The sequence below is a fragment of the Vombatus ursinus genome, unplaced genomic scaffold (genome assembly GCF_900497805.2).
Source record: "Vombatus ursinus unplaced genomic scaffold, bare-nosed wombat genome assembly UNPS02014959.1, whole genome shotgun sequence".
NCBI lineage: Eukaryota > Metazoa > Chordata > Mammalia > Diprotodontia > Vombatidae > Vombatus > Vombatus ursinus.
Window position 1 is genome coordinate 1,609,175 of NW_020954737.1, and position 18,460 is coordinate 1,627,634.

Here is an 18,460-nt window from a genome sequence, read left to right on the forward strand (position 1 = left end):
TGGCAGGCCCAGAGATGGGAGCCAAAAAAGCTAATGCGATTTTTGCCTGCATTAATAAATGTTGTAGATGATATAATCCTGCTATTGCCTATCCTAGACAGATCATATCTGGAATATTATGTCCATCACTAGCTGCCACATTTGACAGCTAACATTTATATAGTGCTTACTATACGCCAGGCACTATGTCAAGCACTTTACAATTATTATCTCATTTGATCCTCACAACAACCTTAGAAGGGTGGTGTTATTATCCCCATTTTCAAGATGAGGAAACTGAGGCAAACAGTGATTTGCCCAAGGTCAAATAGTAAGTGCTGAGGCCAGGGGTAGAACACTAAAAAGTCGGAGGAAAGCTGGTAGACTAGTGAGGAGACTGGAAACCAAGCCATAAAGAGAATCAGTGGAAGGAACCATGAATGTTTAGCACAGAGAACTTATTCTCTCCCTATAGTGGAGAACAAGAACGCATGACAATTTGAAGGACTGTCACATCAAAGAGGAATTAGATTTGTTCTGCTTGAATCTGGAGTGCACAACTAGGAACAATAGATGTGTCTACTTTAAAAAGGCAGATGACAGAGGTCCAGCTTAAGAAAAAAAAAAATCTCCCTAACAATTAGATTTTAGGATTTGTCCAGTAGCAGAATGGGCTGTGACTACCTCTTCATTGGTCCTCAAGAAGAGGCTCAATGGCCAATTGTCAGGGATATTCTAGACTGGATTCCTATTCAAGTATAGTTTGGATTAGGTGATTTTAGAGATTCCTTTGAATTTTAGATTCAGTGATTCTGTAATTTATAACAAACTCTCTGAAGCTAACTAGCCTGTACTCTTCATCAACAACTTAATACCTTCTTTATCTCTTATACGAGGTGTACTTTTTATTTGATCTAAAACCATCTGCTCAGGTCTACCCCTCCAATGTGTTATGATTTTATGAATTTTAATCATATCTTATGGTGAAACAGATATTTTCAAGTTTCTACATTTCCAGACTAAAACGTTCTTAGTCCTTTATCCTTAAACAGAAGCCCTATCACCCACCTGATTGGTTTGGTACCTTCTTCAGCTCTGTTAAATCTTTTCTTTCAGTTTGGCAACCATAACTACACCCCTCATTTTCAAATAAGGGAAACTGAGAAAGAGGAAGAGAAAAAAGAAAAGGAAGAAAAAGAGAAAGAAAACACCCTTGGGGGGTGGCAAAAGAGCCACTCTAGTACCCAACAAGCATAAAACCCATTCATTAGTCCCTCTTCCTCCTGTGTAGAAAGACCTCCAAGTGTTGTTGGTTTTTTTCCCCCCATAGCAAATACTTTTGAATCAAGTTCCAAATATGTGAACCTACTCTAGACAGGTAGTATTTATAAAGGCGATCTTTTTAAACTCCTGAAATTCAAATTCTTGTGAAAGTCCTCACAAGATCCATCTGGTTGGGGTGGGGGTGGTAGAGGGAGGGAAAAGAAAACAAGGCATGGGCAAGAGGTCAAGAAATGCGGTTCCTTCCCCTCCTCCCCCTATCATACCAGCACCGCACCAGCTGCCTTGCAGACAGTTCCAGGTTCGCTCAATCTCTGATTTGTTCCTTTCCTTCTACCTCAGAAGGACCTGTCTGTCCCTCGCGCGAGGAGGCAGTAGCTCCTCACCCCTAGAACAGCGAGGCACCTCCGCCCATCACTCACCTGAGCTCGGCCTGCCTGTCACCCGCCTGTCACTCAAACCCTCCCCTCCCCCTCATGTTCTCTCCTACGCCTCGGGCTTTCCAGCCCCACTAAACACCTCGGCCCGGGCCCCACCGCGGGGTGGACGCGGCAGAGAAGGCAGGGGTGAGGGCGGCCTTTCTCCACAGGAAAAAGGTGGGGGACATCTGTGAGGAAGACTCCGGAGACTGCGGAGAGCCACCCAAAGGGCCGGTAGAGAAGGCGAGGTGTGGCCCCTTCTTGCCCCACTCACAACGCACGGTGTGGAAGGCGCTGCGCGGATGCTTCTCGAAACTCTCTCCCAACTTCAGCACCCGCTCCCGGCTGTCAAAGTACGGCGCACCCGACGGCCCATTCATCCTCCTCCGCCGCAGCTAGGCAGCCGCACGCCACCTGCCACCTGGACCCGGAGCCGCAGCCTGCCGGCCTCTCGCTGCAAGCCCCCAGCTGCACACCCGGTGGGGCGCGGGGCGGAGCTCCGAACGGGCCAATGGGGAGCCTCGGAGGCACGGATTGGCTGTTGCTTGACAACCCGGGGAGAATTGGGGGTGTGGCCGTGGGAGCTTCGAGTGGAGCAGCCGAAAGGTTTTCGGTCAGCGAGCGCCCGCCGCTGGTTTGCGCAGCCGCCATTCGCCGATGGACCTGGAGGAGAGAGATTCGTCATTCAGCCGCTAGGTCTGGTGCCCCTCGCTCTGACTTGGGCGACCGCAGCCGCAGCCGCGGGTGGTCGTCTCTTGGCGAAACCCCGCGCAAGGTCGAGGTAACGGTCGCCGCAAGTTCTAAAGGGGGACGGGAACTGGGGCGGGGCGCCGTGCGGCGCGGAGGGGTATTGAGAACTACGTGACGTGACCAACTGGCGGAAGGATTTTTGGCTCCCATCCTGTGAAGGGGCAATTTCCGCCGCGTGGCATCTCTCATAGCCGTAGGGGCCCGAGCGATCCCTGACGCCGAACCGCGCAGGCGGAGCTTCGGGCGCAGAGAAGGCAAGAAGGGACTTCCTCGACCTTAATTACACAGCTGCGAGACAATTGGTGCACCGCGGATTAGGACCCAGGTCTGGGCTCGCCTTCGAGCGTCCCTTTGCACTCCTGCGCGAAACTCCCCCGTCCCCCACTCCTCGGGGTAGATAGAGCAGATTCCCCTGGGGCTGGGGGGGAGAGGCGCCTCGGTTACCTGGGCAACGCTGGTCGCCGAGCTTTGTGCGCTGAGCATGAGCCAAGGGGGGCGAGAAACAAGACTTTATCAAGCGTCAGATGTATGCCGGGCACTGCACCAATCGCTGCAGGATAGGTGCTGTTACGCCAATTTTGCATTTGAGGAAACTGGTTAAGTGACTTGCCCAGGGTCACACAGCTGGCGTCCGAGGCTGGATTTGAACTCGGATCTCTTTTGATACCTGACCCAGCACTCTTTCTACTGTGTTACCATCTGAGTAGCGTTTTGGAGACCTCCTTCCCAGTTCCTCCCTGCCTGTTTTGTCTCCCTTTCACTCCTCCTTCTTCCTTTCCTCTTCCTTAAGAAAACTGACAGGTTAAAACTGGTGAATAAGTTTATTTGAACTGTGGGTTGTCCTATGCACTTAAGTGAGGCCGTGGATAGCGTGCTGAACTTGGAGTCAGAAAGCCTCGCCCTCAAATCCAACTTTAAATGCTTAACTATGTGACCTAGGGTCAGTCACTTAGCCTCTCCTAGCCTCAGTTTCCCCATCTGTAAACTAGGAATAATAATAATAGCACCTACCTCTCAGGGTTGTTGTGATAAAATGAAATATTTGTAAAGCACTCTGCAAACTTTAAAGCACCATGTAAATGCTAGCTGAATTCACAGAATTCCATCACAGTAATTATATGGAAGTAGGGGGTCCAATCAGTAGGGAATTGTTTCCATAAAAGATAAAGGTGTGGATGTGAACTAAATAATACTGGGTGCCAAGGGATGATGGTAAAGTTCTTTAAACCTAAACAAACCAAAACTATATCCTTAGAGACAGATTTGCCCATCTTGAAAACTTTTGCATCAGTGACACTCAGTTGTGCAGTAAGTCCTTTTTTTATTGCTAATAATGATTCACCCTTTGGAAGCATGTATAATGGAAAGGGCACTAAATATGGGTTCTGGAGACTCTAATTCTAGGCACAGCTGCAGATAACTAGTAATGTGACTTACTGGAACAATTTCCTTAATCTCTTGAGGGAGCTAGGTGGCAAAATGGATAGAGAGCTGGAGTTGTGAAGATGTAGGTTCAAATGTGGCCTCAGATACCTAGTTCTTTGACCCTGGCCAAATCACTTAACTACTTTCTGCCTCAGTTTCTTTATCTGTAAAATAATAGTACCATATCTCCCTAGGTGGTTGTGAGGATAATGTGAGATAATATTTGTAAAGATCTTTGTAAACCTTGAAAGCCACATGTAAATGTTAGCATTTTTTGTCTCTTATACCCCCAGTGCCCTTATCAGTAAAATGAAAAAGTTGGGCTAGATTAACTGTGTTGTCTCTTCCAGCTGTAATTTTTTGTGTTGTCATCTAGAACTTAAAAGTTCTTAGCCTGCAGTCTTAAAATTATATATAGATCATCTCTTTAGACCAGAGCAGATTAGAAACAATCAATTAGAGGAGGTGTTGCTGCAGCAAAATTTTGAGAGACACCTAACAAAAGTAAAAACTATAAGGGAAGAAATATACTACAAAAAAATCATTATGGTATCATAATGTTATAAGCATCTGCTTATAACAATGCTGAATCATAAATATCAATTTGAAACATGTTTAGGTTATAAATGTTAAAATAAGTGTGGGGTATTTAAAAAGTGATCTGGAAAGTGCACTTATATAGAATACTTCATTTCCCATTTTTAATGTTAGGAAATGTGGTGTTACAGTAAACAAGAGTTATACTTGTGGCATAGTGGAGGTGGGACATGAGGGAAATTGCAGCCTGTCGTAAACCACCTGAAATGGAGAAAAGACTTTGTATCTTACCCAACAGTCATATAACTGTAGGTATTAATATTGATGACAAGAAGAAAAATTTCAAACTATTCAAGATATAGTTTCAGGTAGTAAATCTTAATATTAAGCAGATTCAAAGATTATTTCTCAAAACAGTTAAATTCTCTTCAGATTTGTTTCAGAAAAAAGTCCTCGGGCTTTTTTCACTTCCTAGTGAGTTATATTACAGGTAATCTGAGGTAATTTGACCTCTTGATAGGTGTGGATATTACTCTGGTTGGAGAAAATGGAATCATGTGAAACCTCTTTATTTTATGTGATTATGTTAACTGTTTGCATTCTTTCAGGACTTTGTTTTTGTAACTGTATTGCTTCCATGAATATTAATATTGTCATATCCTAATAAAATATAAGGTGTAGTCTAATCATTTAATTAATCATTGTGAACTTCAAATCACAAGATCTATGGTGGACTAGAACACAGAATCTCACCTTAAGCTGCTAGTTAGTCCAAAAAAGCTAGTTATAGGTTATCTGTGGAAAGAAAAACGAAGTCTGTGAAAGTGTGATATTTAAATATAATTTGAAATAACATGGAGAGTTAGAAGAAATGGTAGATTTTATTAAAATCCAACCAAGTTAAATTGTAATTTAAATAACACTAAATGGCCATGAGCATGTTACAAATAATATGGTAAATTATATCATTTTATATTATATAATTTTATATAAGGAAAAGGAGGAAGGGAACAAACACTATGGTCCGGGCACTGTACTAAGTGCTTTACAAATATCTCATTTCATCTTATCTACATTCTGGTCAGCAATACTCAGTAATGATTTCCCCTGTAAAACATATTGCCATTTGCTCAAACCTTAATATAGATGTTTACATGTACATATATATATTTTTCACAATTGACTAATAAGTAAATTCGATTTTTGATAATACAGTATTTAAAACAATGATTTTTTTTCCTCGATTGGTTTTGTAGTTTCATGAGAGAACTGTGTCATGAATTTTATTCGCCAGAGCTAATTGAAATCAATGTTTGTTGAATCATTGAGAAGTGAAGCATCCCCAATTCACAAGACTAATATTTGGTGGATATTTTGCTTTCTGTATTGAGAACAAATTATCATCAAGAACAACTAATGTTCTATTATTTCTACAAAATTAGCATGTATCAAAGCATCATAGACTTAGAGCTAAAGGGGTACTTAGAGTTAGTTTAGTCCATTCTCATTTTGTTTTTTAATAGACGAGGAAAGTGAGGCCCTTCTGAGGTGAAGTGACTTGCTTTTACTCCACCTATGCGAGGTAGTAAATGGCTAAGCTAAAATAAGAACCCAGGTCCTCTGACTCCAAGCATTTTTTTTCCATTGGTAGGGTTTTTGTTTCCAGCATAAGTTCTTTATTCATTAAAATATCCTCTCTGGCTGAAGGCCTTTCCATTTTCATTACATTTATAAAGTTTCTTTCCTGTATGAATTCTCTAATGAACAGTAAAATTTCAGTTCTTGTTAAAGACTTTCCCATATTTGTTACATTCATAAGGCTTCTTTTCTGTGTGAGTTCTCTGATGATAGAAGATGTTCTATAGGAGGGACTCTTCCACATTTCCAGAGATTAAGTGATACAGGCAATATGGGAGATTGGAAATCTGAAGACTTTATACAGAAAGACAAAGTGAACATACTATTTCCTTCTTTTGGTCTTAACTATAGTTGTATCTGCTCTGAACTTGCCCAGTGGAACTATTATATGCAACGCCTGCTAAGCCATATAGTGACCACTACCTGAACCTGACCAGGTGAACCACCTTATTTTTAATACCCAAGATGCTGAACTATTCACTGGACAGCTCTGGTAGTTAATCAACCAATTAGGGAACCTCTGAACAATTGTATGTGACTAATATGATTCTCTAGGGCACATAACTAAGAGTAGTTAAATAAAAGGACTGCCCTAGTTGACTGAGTCTGTAATGCTGTAAGTTTCACATACATATGGTTTCTAATTTGCAGGGATTTTCATGGGGGATTCCCCTTACTAATGGAAACTTGGAACTTCAGTTAATTAGTCTTTATCACTTTTAATAAAGCTCTTTTTGCTACCATGTCATGGTTCTTTTCCAGGTGCTCCCACAATTTCAAACCCATAGGCTCTCCCAGGTGATAACCTTTAGTCATGGAGATAATAGAACTAGAAGGTAATAGAGCTCTGGCTCCAGAGCTGATACTTTCTTCTATAATGCTAGTATATATATAGATTTTTGAATTTTTAACTGTTGATGTTACATATGTGAAATATTATTCAGCACCTAATAATCTCCATTTAAAATGTTTTAATAATATGGTACGGTAGGTCTCTTAACTGACCTATGTTATGTACCTGTTTTTATTAAAAGATAATCAGTGGGAAATGGAATCAATCACTGTGGATCCAAGGGTATTGTCTCTAGCTGCTGAGGTTGCAGAAAGCCCTGAACAGAACGTTCCTGTTATACTGTTGAAGTTAAAAGGTAAGACATCACACCTGTCAGACTGGCTAACATGACAGAACAGGAAAATGATAAGTATTGGAGAAGATATGGGAAAATTGGAACACTAAGGTATTGTTAGTGGAGTTGTGAATGATCTAACCATTCTGGAGAGCAATTTGGAACTATGTTCAAAGGGATATAAAACTGGGCATACTCTTTGACCCTGAGCAGTACCACTTGTAGGTCTGTATCCCAAAGAAATCATAAAAATGGGAAAAGGACCCACATGTACAAAATTCTTTATAGCAGTTCTTCTTGTGGTGGCGATTGTGAATTGGAAATTGAGAGGCTGCCCATCAACTGGGGAATGGCTGAACAAGTTGTGGTATATGAATGTAATGGAATACTATTGTTCTATAAGAAATGATGAGCAAGGCAGACTTGAGAAAAACCTGGAAAGACTTACGTGAACTGATGCTGAGTGAAGTGAGCAGAACCAGGAGAACATTGTACACAGCCACATTGTGTGATGACTAACTTTGATAGACTTACTTCTTAGCAATGTAAGGATCTAAGACAACTCCAAAAGGCTCATGATGGAAATGCTATCCACATCCAGAAAAAGAAATATGGAGTCTGAATGCAGATCGAAGTATACTATTTGTTCTCTTTTTTTGTTTGTTTCTTCTTTCCTGTGGTTGCTCCCATACGTTCTAATTCTTCTTTACAACATGATTAATGTCAAAATATGTTTAATATGAATGTATATGTATCATATATCAGATTGCACACTGTCTTGGGTTGGGGGGAGGAGAGAGAGGGGGAGAAAATTTGGAACTCAAAATCTTATAGAAGTAAATGTTGAAAACTAAAAATAAATAGCATTTTTAAAAATTTAAGAAAAAAAAGAAGAATTAAAAGGTAAGGAAACTTTTCTGTGGTCATTCTACAATGTGTATTTGAATAATGAAACCATAGGATCAACTTCCAAAGTTACTTTGGAAAATTATATTTTAATCATCTAATTCTGAATTGTAGATACCTAGCTTACACTGATAGTTGTTCCAGAACACATTTGCATTTTCTTTCCTGTAAATAACTGAATGGTTGAACAAAGTGCCAAACTATGTATTTTTCTTCGAATCCTTATAATCTAGTCCTATCAAAATATCGTTAAATATTGAATTATCTTTGAACAGGTCGTGATGCTTTCCAATATATTTAAAAGTTATTATTAAACAATTTTTAAAAGCTATGGTAATTGTGGTGGAAGTAATTAAATATAGCTTTGTTTCCTTTTGCCTCAGAAATATTAAACAGTGTCCCTTTGGGAAGCTCAGAATTAAAGAAGATTAAACAGGACATATATTGCTATGACCTCATTCAATATTGCCTATTGGTTCTTAGAAAAGATGTCACCAAAATCCAAGGTGGTTGGATGACTATTTCCCAGCTTGCACAGATATTAAGGTAAAGATGAAGAAATGAATAAAGAGTTAATTCTTACTGTTCTCATTTCCCTTTTCATTCTGGAATCTGTTATGTTCTTATAAGAAAAACTGGTTTTCTCCAGGAGATTGATAAATGAATGAAAGAGTAGTGATTTAGACATGTAAATCAGTATAACTTATAAAAACCTTAGGAAATCGGAGATCTAGCTCTTCTCCATCCCAACCACAGTATAATAAAATGTTACATAAGTAATTTCCTATGCTAACTTCAGCATTCTACTATCTTTAACATTTATTCCTCTTACTAAGTTGAAGATTTGCATAATAGGGAGTATCAAAAACATCGGTTTCTAGTACTTTTCCTTTTGGTAAAGTGCCAGCTAGGAGAGGGCTAGGTTTTTTTGTTTGTTTTAATGGGAGTGTTTGGAAAACTGTAGCAGTGAGCCCTTTTGTTGAAAGAGGCTTTACAGTGAAAGAGCCTACCAAAGCCCAACGAGTTCATTGTATTTACTTCTCTTTGTTTTTCACAAGCTGACTTGTACTAGAAAAGGAATTATGTATCTTGATTGCATATAGGTCTTTATTATTTAAATGTGACTCTAAAGTAATGAGACTGATTTTCTCCTTCCCTGCTTTTTTTTTTTAAACAAACATCACAAATCATATATCCATATGAATGTTGTCCATTAAAGTTGTCACTTTGGAAGGCAGTACATTTATGCTAATGGTGTCATTGCTAGCAACATGTTTAGAAATACTCTTCAGGAGTTCCCTTTTGGGGATGGTGGTTTTTTTCTTAAACAAATTTTTTGAGTATCTGCTATATGTAAAGTACAGTGCTAGGAAAGATGGAGGATAAAGGAAAAATAAGTTTTCATTCAGGACCAGATGGAACATTTTTGGTATTATCTAGCTTGAATATCTACTGTATTTTCTAATATTGTTTTCAAATGGCTTTTGAGTATTTGCAGAAATAAAATCTACCCTTAGAAGTAAAAGATTTGCTACCATTGATGTTTATTTAGAAGAATGAGATATAGGTGTTTGAGCACCGGTAGCATCATTAGAATGAACATAAATGCTAAGAAGACAAGACTCATTTGAATGTTTATGTTTTTTATGTTTGTTTAAAATAAAATCAGACTCATGGGCACACATTACATGAGAAACAAGTTCATTTGCATGGGAGAGAGAAGCATTATGGCAGGTAGGAAATTGGGGGAGAAATCTGTTGTGTTTTTGTTTTTGGTGAGGAGAGGCAAGGGTTGAATATGAAAAATGAATTGATTTTTCTAAAATAAAATAAAAAATAGTATTTTACCAACAGCCTGTGGTCAGCCACATCACAACAACCGGAAAACCTATTGGAAAAGTATTGGCTTCTTTTCTACTTGAATTTCTTTAAAGTGAAAAATATCCTTCCAGAATTAGTTTGGTCTGTGGGGCTTTTTATCCTCCCCCAAATTTTACTCTTTCTAGTATGATGAGGTACAGCTGTTTTATGAGGGGGGAATCCCCAGCACTTTTGATGTTCTTGGTACTTTCCCCCTTATGTGTGATAAAGTATATTTCTAGAATTCTCTAGACTACCTTTGTTCAAAAAAAACCAAACAAACTACTAGAAGAATTGTGTCCTACCACCCATCCTTCTTCTAAGCCCTTTAAAATTTGCCTTTTCCAAATTTAGGGTTCATGGCATACTATGTCTGGCTTTCATTTTCTCTGTCCAGACTTTATGAGGGAATGTTTGTGACTGTATACATTTAAGTTAATAGATTTTATGGCTGGCACTTTTATTGCATTTTTGTCTTACAAATTTTTGTCCTGTGAACATCTGGGTGTCTCAGATGCTATTCTTTCTTTACTGGGGTTAATGGTCTATTATATCCAGCCTGCCTTCTTTCTCCATCCTTTTTAATTTAAAGTCCTCTTGACTAGATTTGCAAGACATCCAGAAAATATATTCTTACCAGCTTTTGGTAGGTATACTCAGTTTCTAATCCAAAGTTTGTAATTTCTATATTTTAAGCCATGGTCCAGAAATCAAAACCCTATTCTCAGGTACCACCTTAGCCTAAGCAAATTTCACATCCTAAAGTAATTTTCTTTTCAGCATGGTTCGTTGTCTTCAAAAGACAGCACTGAGAATAACATAATCAGTTGCCCCCATCGTCTTTGTTTTATTTGTCCAAGACTTCATAATCATTGGTATTAATACCTCTTAGAGGGGCAGCTAGGTGGTACAATGGATAGCACTCCGGTCTTGGAGTCAGGAGGACCTGAGTACAAATCTGGCCTCAGTTACTTGACACTTACTACCTGTGTGACCCTGGGCAAGTTACTTAACCCCAATTGCCTCACCAAAAACAACAACAACAACAACAACAACAATAATAATAATAATAATAATAATGATACTTCCTAGAGGGCATGAGCTCTTTTGTTTTTGTCTTTGTATTATAAATGTCCAAAAGAGGACACTGAGGTCTACTTCAAAAAGTAGTGGGTTCTCCCTCATTGGAGGTCTTTTGGCATCTATTTTATTTCCTCCAGCAGATTGCCCTCTCTATTATCTCTGCTCTGTCCCTTATCTTAAAGTCTCTCTCCATCTTTTCTGACTGTTTCCCTGCTCCATACAAATACTCCTATGTCTTTCCTATCCTCAAAAAATCTGCCCTTGATCTATCCATCCTTGCTAGCTATCAAGCTATATTTCTTCTCCCTTTTTTGGCTAAACTCCTTTTAATAGCTGTTTACAATATGTGCCTCCACTTGCCTTACTCTCAGTTCCTTCTTAATTCTTTGCAGTTTGGCTTCTGACCTCATTATTCAACTAAACCTGCTCTTTCCAGAGTTGCCAGTGATCTCTTAATTTCCAAATCCAATGGCCTTTTTTCATTTTCAGATTTCTTGACCTCTCTGTAGCCTTTGACATTGTCAATCGCCCTCTTCTTGATAACTTTTTCCCTCTAGCTTTTTTTGACATTACTTTTTCCTGATTCTTCTCTTACCTGTCTGACTGCCTCTTCTCAGTTTTCATTGCTGGATCTTTGTCTGGGTCTTGTCCACTAACCCTGTGTATTCCCCAAGGCCCTATTCTGGTTCCTTTTCTCCCTCTATGCTATTTCACTTTGTGATTTCATCACCTTATGGGATTGAATTATCATTTCTAATCTGATGATTCTCAGATTTATTTGTCCAGCGTCTTCAACTTTCTATTGGACATCTTGAATTAGATGTCCTGTAGCCATCTTAAACTCAGTATATCCAAAACTGAACTCTTAACTTCTCCCAAAACCCTCCCTCTTCCTTACGTCCCTATTACCATAGAGGGTATCATCATCTTAGCAGTCACCCAGGCTCACAACATAGGCGTCTTCCTCAGCTTTTCACTCTTAGCACCCCTTACCTAGTCTGTTGCCAGGACCTATCTATTTTAACTTTGTAACATTTCTTTCATATACTCCGTTTTCTTTTCTGACACTGCCACCACCTTGATGCAGGCCTTCATCACCTCACCTAGACTGTTATAATAGATAGCCTCTGACTGTTCTCCCTGCCTCAGATGTCTTTCTACTCTACTCCGTCTTCCACTCAGCTGTCCTGTTGATCTTCCTAAAGCTTAAGTTTGATCATATCCCTACCACCATTCATTAAATTCCAGTGGTTCCTCCAGGATCAAATATAAAATCCACTGTTGGGTTTTAAAGACATTCATAACTTGACTCTTTCTAACCTTTTCAATCTTCTTACACCTCCCCTCCTCTTTCACCCCTCCACACCTCACAAAGTGTGCTCTGATCTAGTGACAGTGGCTTCCTTGCTGTTTCTCTAATTAGATACCCTATCTTCAGACTTGGAACATTTTCACTTGCTGTCCCCTATGCCAGAAACTCTCTCCCTCCTCATTTCTGCCTTCTGGTTTTCCTAGCTTCCTTCAAGTCTCGGCTAAAGTCTAAAGTTCTGCAGTTCTCAGTTCTCTTTAATCTTGGTGCTTTCCCTCTGTGGATTATTTCCAGTTTATCTTGTGTGAGGGTATATTTGTGTGTGTGTGTGTGTGTGTGTGTGTGTGTATATGTATGTATGTATATATATCTCTTATACATAATTGTTTGCATGTTGTCTCTCCAATTCGACTGGGAGCTCCTTTAGAGGGAGAACTGTCTTTTGCCTTTCTGTGTATCCCCTACTATGTGCACAGTGCCTGGCACATAGTAGACACTTAATAAATGCTTGTTGGCTCACTGAAGTTAGAAGACCACTGATTAGGAATGTTATGGAATGTATTTATGGTCAGATGTGCATTGGACTAAATTCTTCCCTTATCACGAATACAAATATTTAAGGAATCATTTCTTTAAAATATATTAAAAACAGAGCTCTTTTCTTTTATGTTGCTTTCCCAAATGAAGGAATGAAAGCACAAATTTTGGAGGCGTCAGCACTACAGAGAAACATCAGTAGCCTAGCTAGTATTAGTACTCTTATTTTCCTGATTTCCCTTTGAGTTTAACTTTTGTATTTTTCAGATGTTAATTTTTTTTTTCAAGAAGAATTGATAGATACAAATATCACATGATATATTTCCACTTTTGAGTGACTTAATGCCTCTCTTGTGTGTTCCTTCAAGTCAGACACACCTCACGTGATTGCTAGGTGCTCAGGACATCTAGATTTAACTAGTGCTAGATTTAACTATTGGTGTGATCTGTAGTCTGTTTATTTTTCCTAAGTAAGTTTACTTTTTCTGAAAGTTACCAATATGATTTTGAAGGAAGAGCCCTTTGTTTATCAGGCAATTGTGACAGAAAAAGGATGCTAAGGAATTGTGACTAAAAAAGTTCAGTATTTTTGATAGTTTTAATTCTCAACTAACACTTGTAGTAAGTGCAAACCAAATCACACAAAACTATGTTCTTGTTTTAGCCAGTGCTGCGTGGGCTTGGAACCAACAGAAGATGCGGAAGAATTTTACAATAAGTTACTTCCTTCGGCTGTAGAAAGTGTCCTTGTTTTAGGGAGACTGTTGCAAAAATATTACATCAGTGCAGTTGAGGTATGTGCATATGTTCAGCCTTCTGAAGACATTTCTGCTAAGAAAAAATATTATTTTTTCAGTACATATTTGTTGGAAAGTAAGAATAAAAAATAAAGTGGCAGGTTGTAACATTTTTTTGATTTCAGCCAAAGAGAAGAAGGTGAGAGAAGGCCTAAACTTGAAAGTTGTAAAATTCTAGTTGGAATGGAATAAAAAGGAAACTATAGCTATACTTTAAGGCTGCCTTCTCCCATTCATCTTCATAACTGTCCAAAGGAATGTTTGTTTCCAATGTCTATTTAAAGCACTGTTTTAAATATTTTTGTATAAATAGGTCCTTTTCTCTCTTTTTGGATGTCTTTGGCATGCAGACCTAGCAGTCACAGGGTATGCACAGTTTTGTAGTCCTTTGGGCATAGTTCCAAATTGTTCTGCAGAATGGTTGGATTAGTTCACAATTCCACCAATGCAATAGTGCATTAGTGTCCCAATTTTCCCACATTTCCAGCCTTTATCATTTTCCTTTTCTGTCATATTAACCAATATGTTAGGTGTGAGATAGTATCTTAGAGTTGTTTTAATTTGCCTGATCATTTATCTGATCAGTAATGATTTAGAGCATTTTTCATGTGACTACAGATAGCTTTGATTTTTTTGCCTGAAAACTGCCTCTTTATATCCTTTGATCATTTATCAATTGGGGAATGACTTATATTTTATAAATTTGACCGAGTTCTCTATATATTTGAGAAATGAGGCCTTTATCAGAAATATTTGTTGCAAACATTTTCCCCCAGTTTTCTGCTTTCCTTATAATTTTGGTTGCACTGGTTTTGTTTGTGCAAAAACTTTTTAATTTCATATAATCAAAATTATTTTACATTTTGTAATGCTCTCTATATCTTCTTTAGTCCTAAATTCTTCCCTTATCCATAAATCTGACAGATAAACTATTCCATGCTCTCTTAATTTGCTTATGGCATCACCCTTTATGTGTCAATCATGTACTAATTTTTACCTTAACTTAGTATATGGTGTGAGATGTTGGTCTACACCTAGTTTCTGCCATACTGTTTTCCAGTTTTAACAGCAGCATTTGTCAAACAATGAGTTTTTGTTCCAAAAACTTGAATCTTTGGGTTTATCATGTACTAGATTACTGTGGTCATTTACTATAATGTAATTTGTAGCTAGTCACTTGGGAATTTTTAAGGAATTTAAGGATGAGATTGAGGAACTGTTGGCCAGATTACCTAAACTGTGATTATAAATAGCCACTGTACAGGCATACCTTATCTTATTGGGCTTTGTTTTATTTTGCTTCAAAGATAATTGTTTTTTTTTGTTTTTGTTTTTGTTTTTCACAAATTGAAGGTTTGTGGCAACCCTGTAATTGAGCAAGTCTATTAGTGATATTTTTCCAACAATATGTGCTCACATCATGTCTCTGTGTCACATTTTGGTAATTCCTGCAACTTTTTCATTATTATTTTATCTGTTATGGTGATCTGTGATCAGTGATCTTTGATGTTACTCTGTAATTGTTTTTGGGGTGCCACAAAGGAGGCCCATGTAAGATGAGGAACTTAATGAATGTTATATGGCGATTGCTCCACTGACTGTTCCTCAGTCTCTCTCCTTCTCCTCAGGCCTCCCTATTCCCTGAGAAACAACAGTATTGAAATCTGGCCAGTTAATAACTACAATGGCCTCTTAAGTGTTCAAGTGAAAGGAAGAGTCAATCAATGGGGCAAACTTCATTGTTGTCTTATTTTAAGAAATTGCTGTAGCCACCCCAGCCTTGATCACCCTAGCCACCCTGATCAGTCTATAGCCGTCAATATGGAGACAAGACCCTCCACTAGCAAAAAGATTTTGACTTGCTGAAGGCTCAGATTATGTTTAACATTTTTTAGCAATGAAGTATCTCTTAATTAAGGTATGTACATTTTTTAGACGTAATAATATATTGCACACTAATAGTCTATAGTATAGTGTAAACATCACTTTTTTATGTACTGGGAAACCAAAAAATTTGTGTGACTTGCTTTATTGTGGTGGTCTAGAACTAAACCTACAGTATGTCTGAGGTATGCCTGTATTGCAGTTTTGTAGTAATCAGAATTAGTGAAGGGCTTTGAGTTTATAGCATATGATGATTCCTTGAAAGAACTAAAGAAGAGAAACCTAAAGAAGAGAGAGTTCTGGGAGACATAGCTCCAAGTATTTAAAGGGCTATTGTGTGAAAGAAGAATAAATTAGATTTGTTCTGCTTATCTCTAGATGTCAGAATTAAGAACAGTTGGTAGAAGCAGAGACACAAATTTAAGGTTTGATACGAAGAAAAATTTGCAAATACATAGAGAACTATGCAAAAATAGAAAAGCCTTTCTCTTTGAGTAGTGGCTTCCCCTCATTGGAGATCTTCAAGCAAAGTTTAGATGACCATTTGTTGGGGATATTGTAGATGGGATTTTTACTAGGGTATGGGTTGAAATGGATATCTAGAAGAAGAATTCCAGAGGGTACCTTGATAACCAAAACCCAGTGAATCTCACTTACAGGAACATATTCTCAGACTCGGTTGTGAGGGTGCTTTGGGAAATGCCATAAGGTGGAAGACAACTACTTTACAGGGAATGTTGTAGAAGAGATTCTGGTCTAGATGAAGTTGAACTAGATGGTTAAGAGGTAGTGTGGGACAATGTCAAGAATATTGACTCTGGGGTTAGGACTTGAGTCTAAATCTTACCTTACTGCCTGTGTGACCTTGGACAAGTCTGTTAACATCTCTGAGCTTCAGAAGAGGGAATGTACTGTATAGCCAACCTTACAGCTATTAAGATTTATGATCCTGTTCAGTACTTTCAAATTTTGAGATTCTGTAATTCTAAAACCTTGTATTTTTCTGGACTTAAAAAGTTTTCACATCATTTTCATGTACATTATCTTTTTATCCTCTCAACTAGTATGTGCTGGGAAGGTGGAGTTAGCCATATTTTATAGAAAAAAAAGAAGCTAAGGCTCAAAAGTTTTTGTTGCTTAAAGTCACATAATTAGTAAATGGAATAGCTTGAAATAGAACTTATCTTCTCTGACTCCCAGGTAGAGCTATATTAAAGTTGCTGTCTTTTCTTTGCATTAAGGATGAAGAAAAAGGTGAATTCTTGTGGCATTTCCAGAGTGTGATAGACTCTCTGTGCTGGTTACTAGGAGGGCATATTCAGCTCACTCAATATGGTAAGAGAAGATTAGGCAGGTAAGCACAGAACAAAATAGCAACTAAATGGTCATTATAGATTTTAATGCCATTACTAAGAGTCCAGATATTATTTTTTTATTATTCGTATATACATAAATAATATATATATATACACACACACATATACACGTATATTTTTTTCTGTAACTTAACAGATACTTAGTAAAACATCCTTGAAATAACCCTACCAATAGAAATTTGTCTGTATGGATTACTCTTGTGTTAAATTTTTATTTATAGAATGAATATATTATGTTGGTTGGAGATGGTACCAAAGTGAAATTTTCTTGTATCTACATTTTAGTCAGTCACTAAGCATTTATTAAGTGCTTACTATGTGCCAAGCACTGTCCTAAGCCCTGGGGATATAAAGAAAAGCAAAAACAGTCCCTACTCTCAAGGAGTTAACATTTAATAGCCTGATGTTCTCAGAAATGATCATTGGGGGTTGTCTCAGCTTTAGAAATTGGCTTGTCTTTCTTTTATAATTCTTTGATTCTGGAAGGCAAAACATTGGTTTTAGGGCTAAGATATAAAAAGAGTTACTAATAGTTGAGTAGTAATACCAGATAGACCCAAAAAGATCAAAGGTAGACAGATTTAGACAGAATTTAAAAGTAGAATTTTGTCTTTGGTGCCCTTATCTCCCTTTCTACGTGCCCCAATCCTCATAAGCACAAAGTGCCTTCTAGCTGCCCAAAATCTCCACTGTAGTGTCTGACCTAAGTTGACCATCCACATGAAATGTATTCTGCTCAGAAATGTCCCTTTTCTCCTCTACCTGCAACCTAAATAATCTTGGGTAAGTGTTTTGAGGAAATTTATTTAATTCACAATAAAATATGAATGATAAATAGCTTGCAAGTGCTGATTGGATTGGAATAGCTGCCTTAACCCTCCTATTTGCATTTTAATTTTAAGAGAGGAACTGTTTACTCAGTTCTCGAATTGGTGAAATTTTAGACATTATGAGAGGAAAAAAACACATAGTCTGAAAAGTTGGAAAGGGAAAAATATAATAACTGACATCTACAGCATTTTATATATATTATCTCATTTGAGCTATATAACCACCCTGTGGGGGTTTTATTATCCCTTTTTTACAACTGAGGAAGCTTAGGAGAGAAACAAGATTACTTGTAGATTTCTAGGCCTTCTGCCTGCCTGAGGGAAGAGGATTACTTCTCTCCAATCAGAACTTCAATTCCCTTAATGCTCAATGATCTCAGCAGAGTGCTAGGAAGTAAATAGTTTTCCTACTGGAGGCCAAATAATTGATATTGTCTTTCTATTCCCTTGGTTCCTTTCTGCTCCACCCCACTCCCCCCAAAAAGTCTACCAAGTATATTTACATTTTAAAAGAGGCTTATTAAACCAAATGAATCTTTATCCCAGGATTTGGGAGAGTTATTTTGGTACTGGGATCCTTTCTATTATCTCTTAAAACATTTGCCTAGGTTGCCTTCTAGAGGTAAGTCATGTCCTTGAGGAAGAAATGGAAAGTGTTTTCCTTAGGAAGAAGTAACAACTTTCTTTATCTGTATCTTTGTTGTAGCTAACCTCTCCATCCT

At 38.1% G+C, this 18,460-nt stretch overlaps 2 protein-coding genes across 5 annotated transcripts in view; one reads left to right on the plus strand and one right to left on the minus strand.

Moving 5' to 3' along the window:
* Positions 1 to 2,113, minus strand: part of EAF2 (ELL associated factor 2) — a 57,112-nt gene extending 54,999 nt beyond the window's left edge. Inside the window, exon 1 of the mRNA XM_027845205.1 lies at positions 1,954 to 2,113. Within this exon, the coding sequence (XP_027701006.1) occupies positions 1,954 to 2,059 (106 nt within the window). The 5' untranslated portion in view covers positions 2,060 to 2,113. The remainder of the gene's footprint in view (positions 1 to 1,953) is intronic.
* Positions 2,114 to 2,353: 240 nt separating this feature from the next.
* Positions 2,354 to 18,460, plus strand: part of IQCB1 (IQ motif containing B1) — a 67,089-nt gene continuing 50,982 nt past the window's right edge. Inside the window, exons 1-6 of one of the 4 annotated variants that reach the window (XM_027845204.1) lie at positions 2,354 to 2,460; positions 6,381 to 6,466; positions 7,064 to 7,177; positions 8,446 to 8,608; positions 13,516 to 13,645; positions 16,774 to 16,867. In XM_027845204.1, coding sequence (XP_027701005.1) covers positions 7,078 to 7,177; positions 8,446 to 8,608; positions 13,516 to 13,645; positions 16,774 to 16,867 — 487 coding nt within the window. In that variant the 5' untranslated portion in view covers positions 2,354 to 2,460; positions 6,381 to 6,466; positions 7,064 to 7,077. Of the gene's footprint in view, positions 2,461 to 2,558; positions 2,755 to 6,380; positions 6,467 to 6,810; positions 6,866 to 7,063; positions 7,178 to 8,445; positions 8,609 to 13,515; positions 13,646 to 16,773; positions 16,868 to 18,460 lie in introns of those variants that run through there. The other 3 variants (XM_027845201.1, XM_027845203.1, XM_027845200.1) reach the window with 3 other exon arrangements.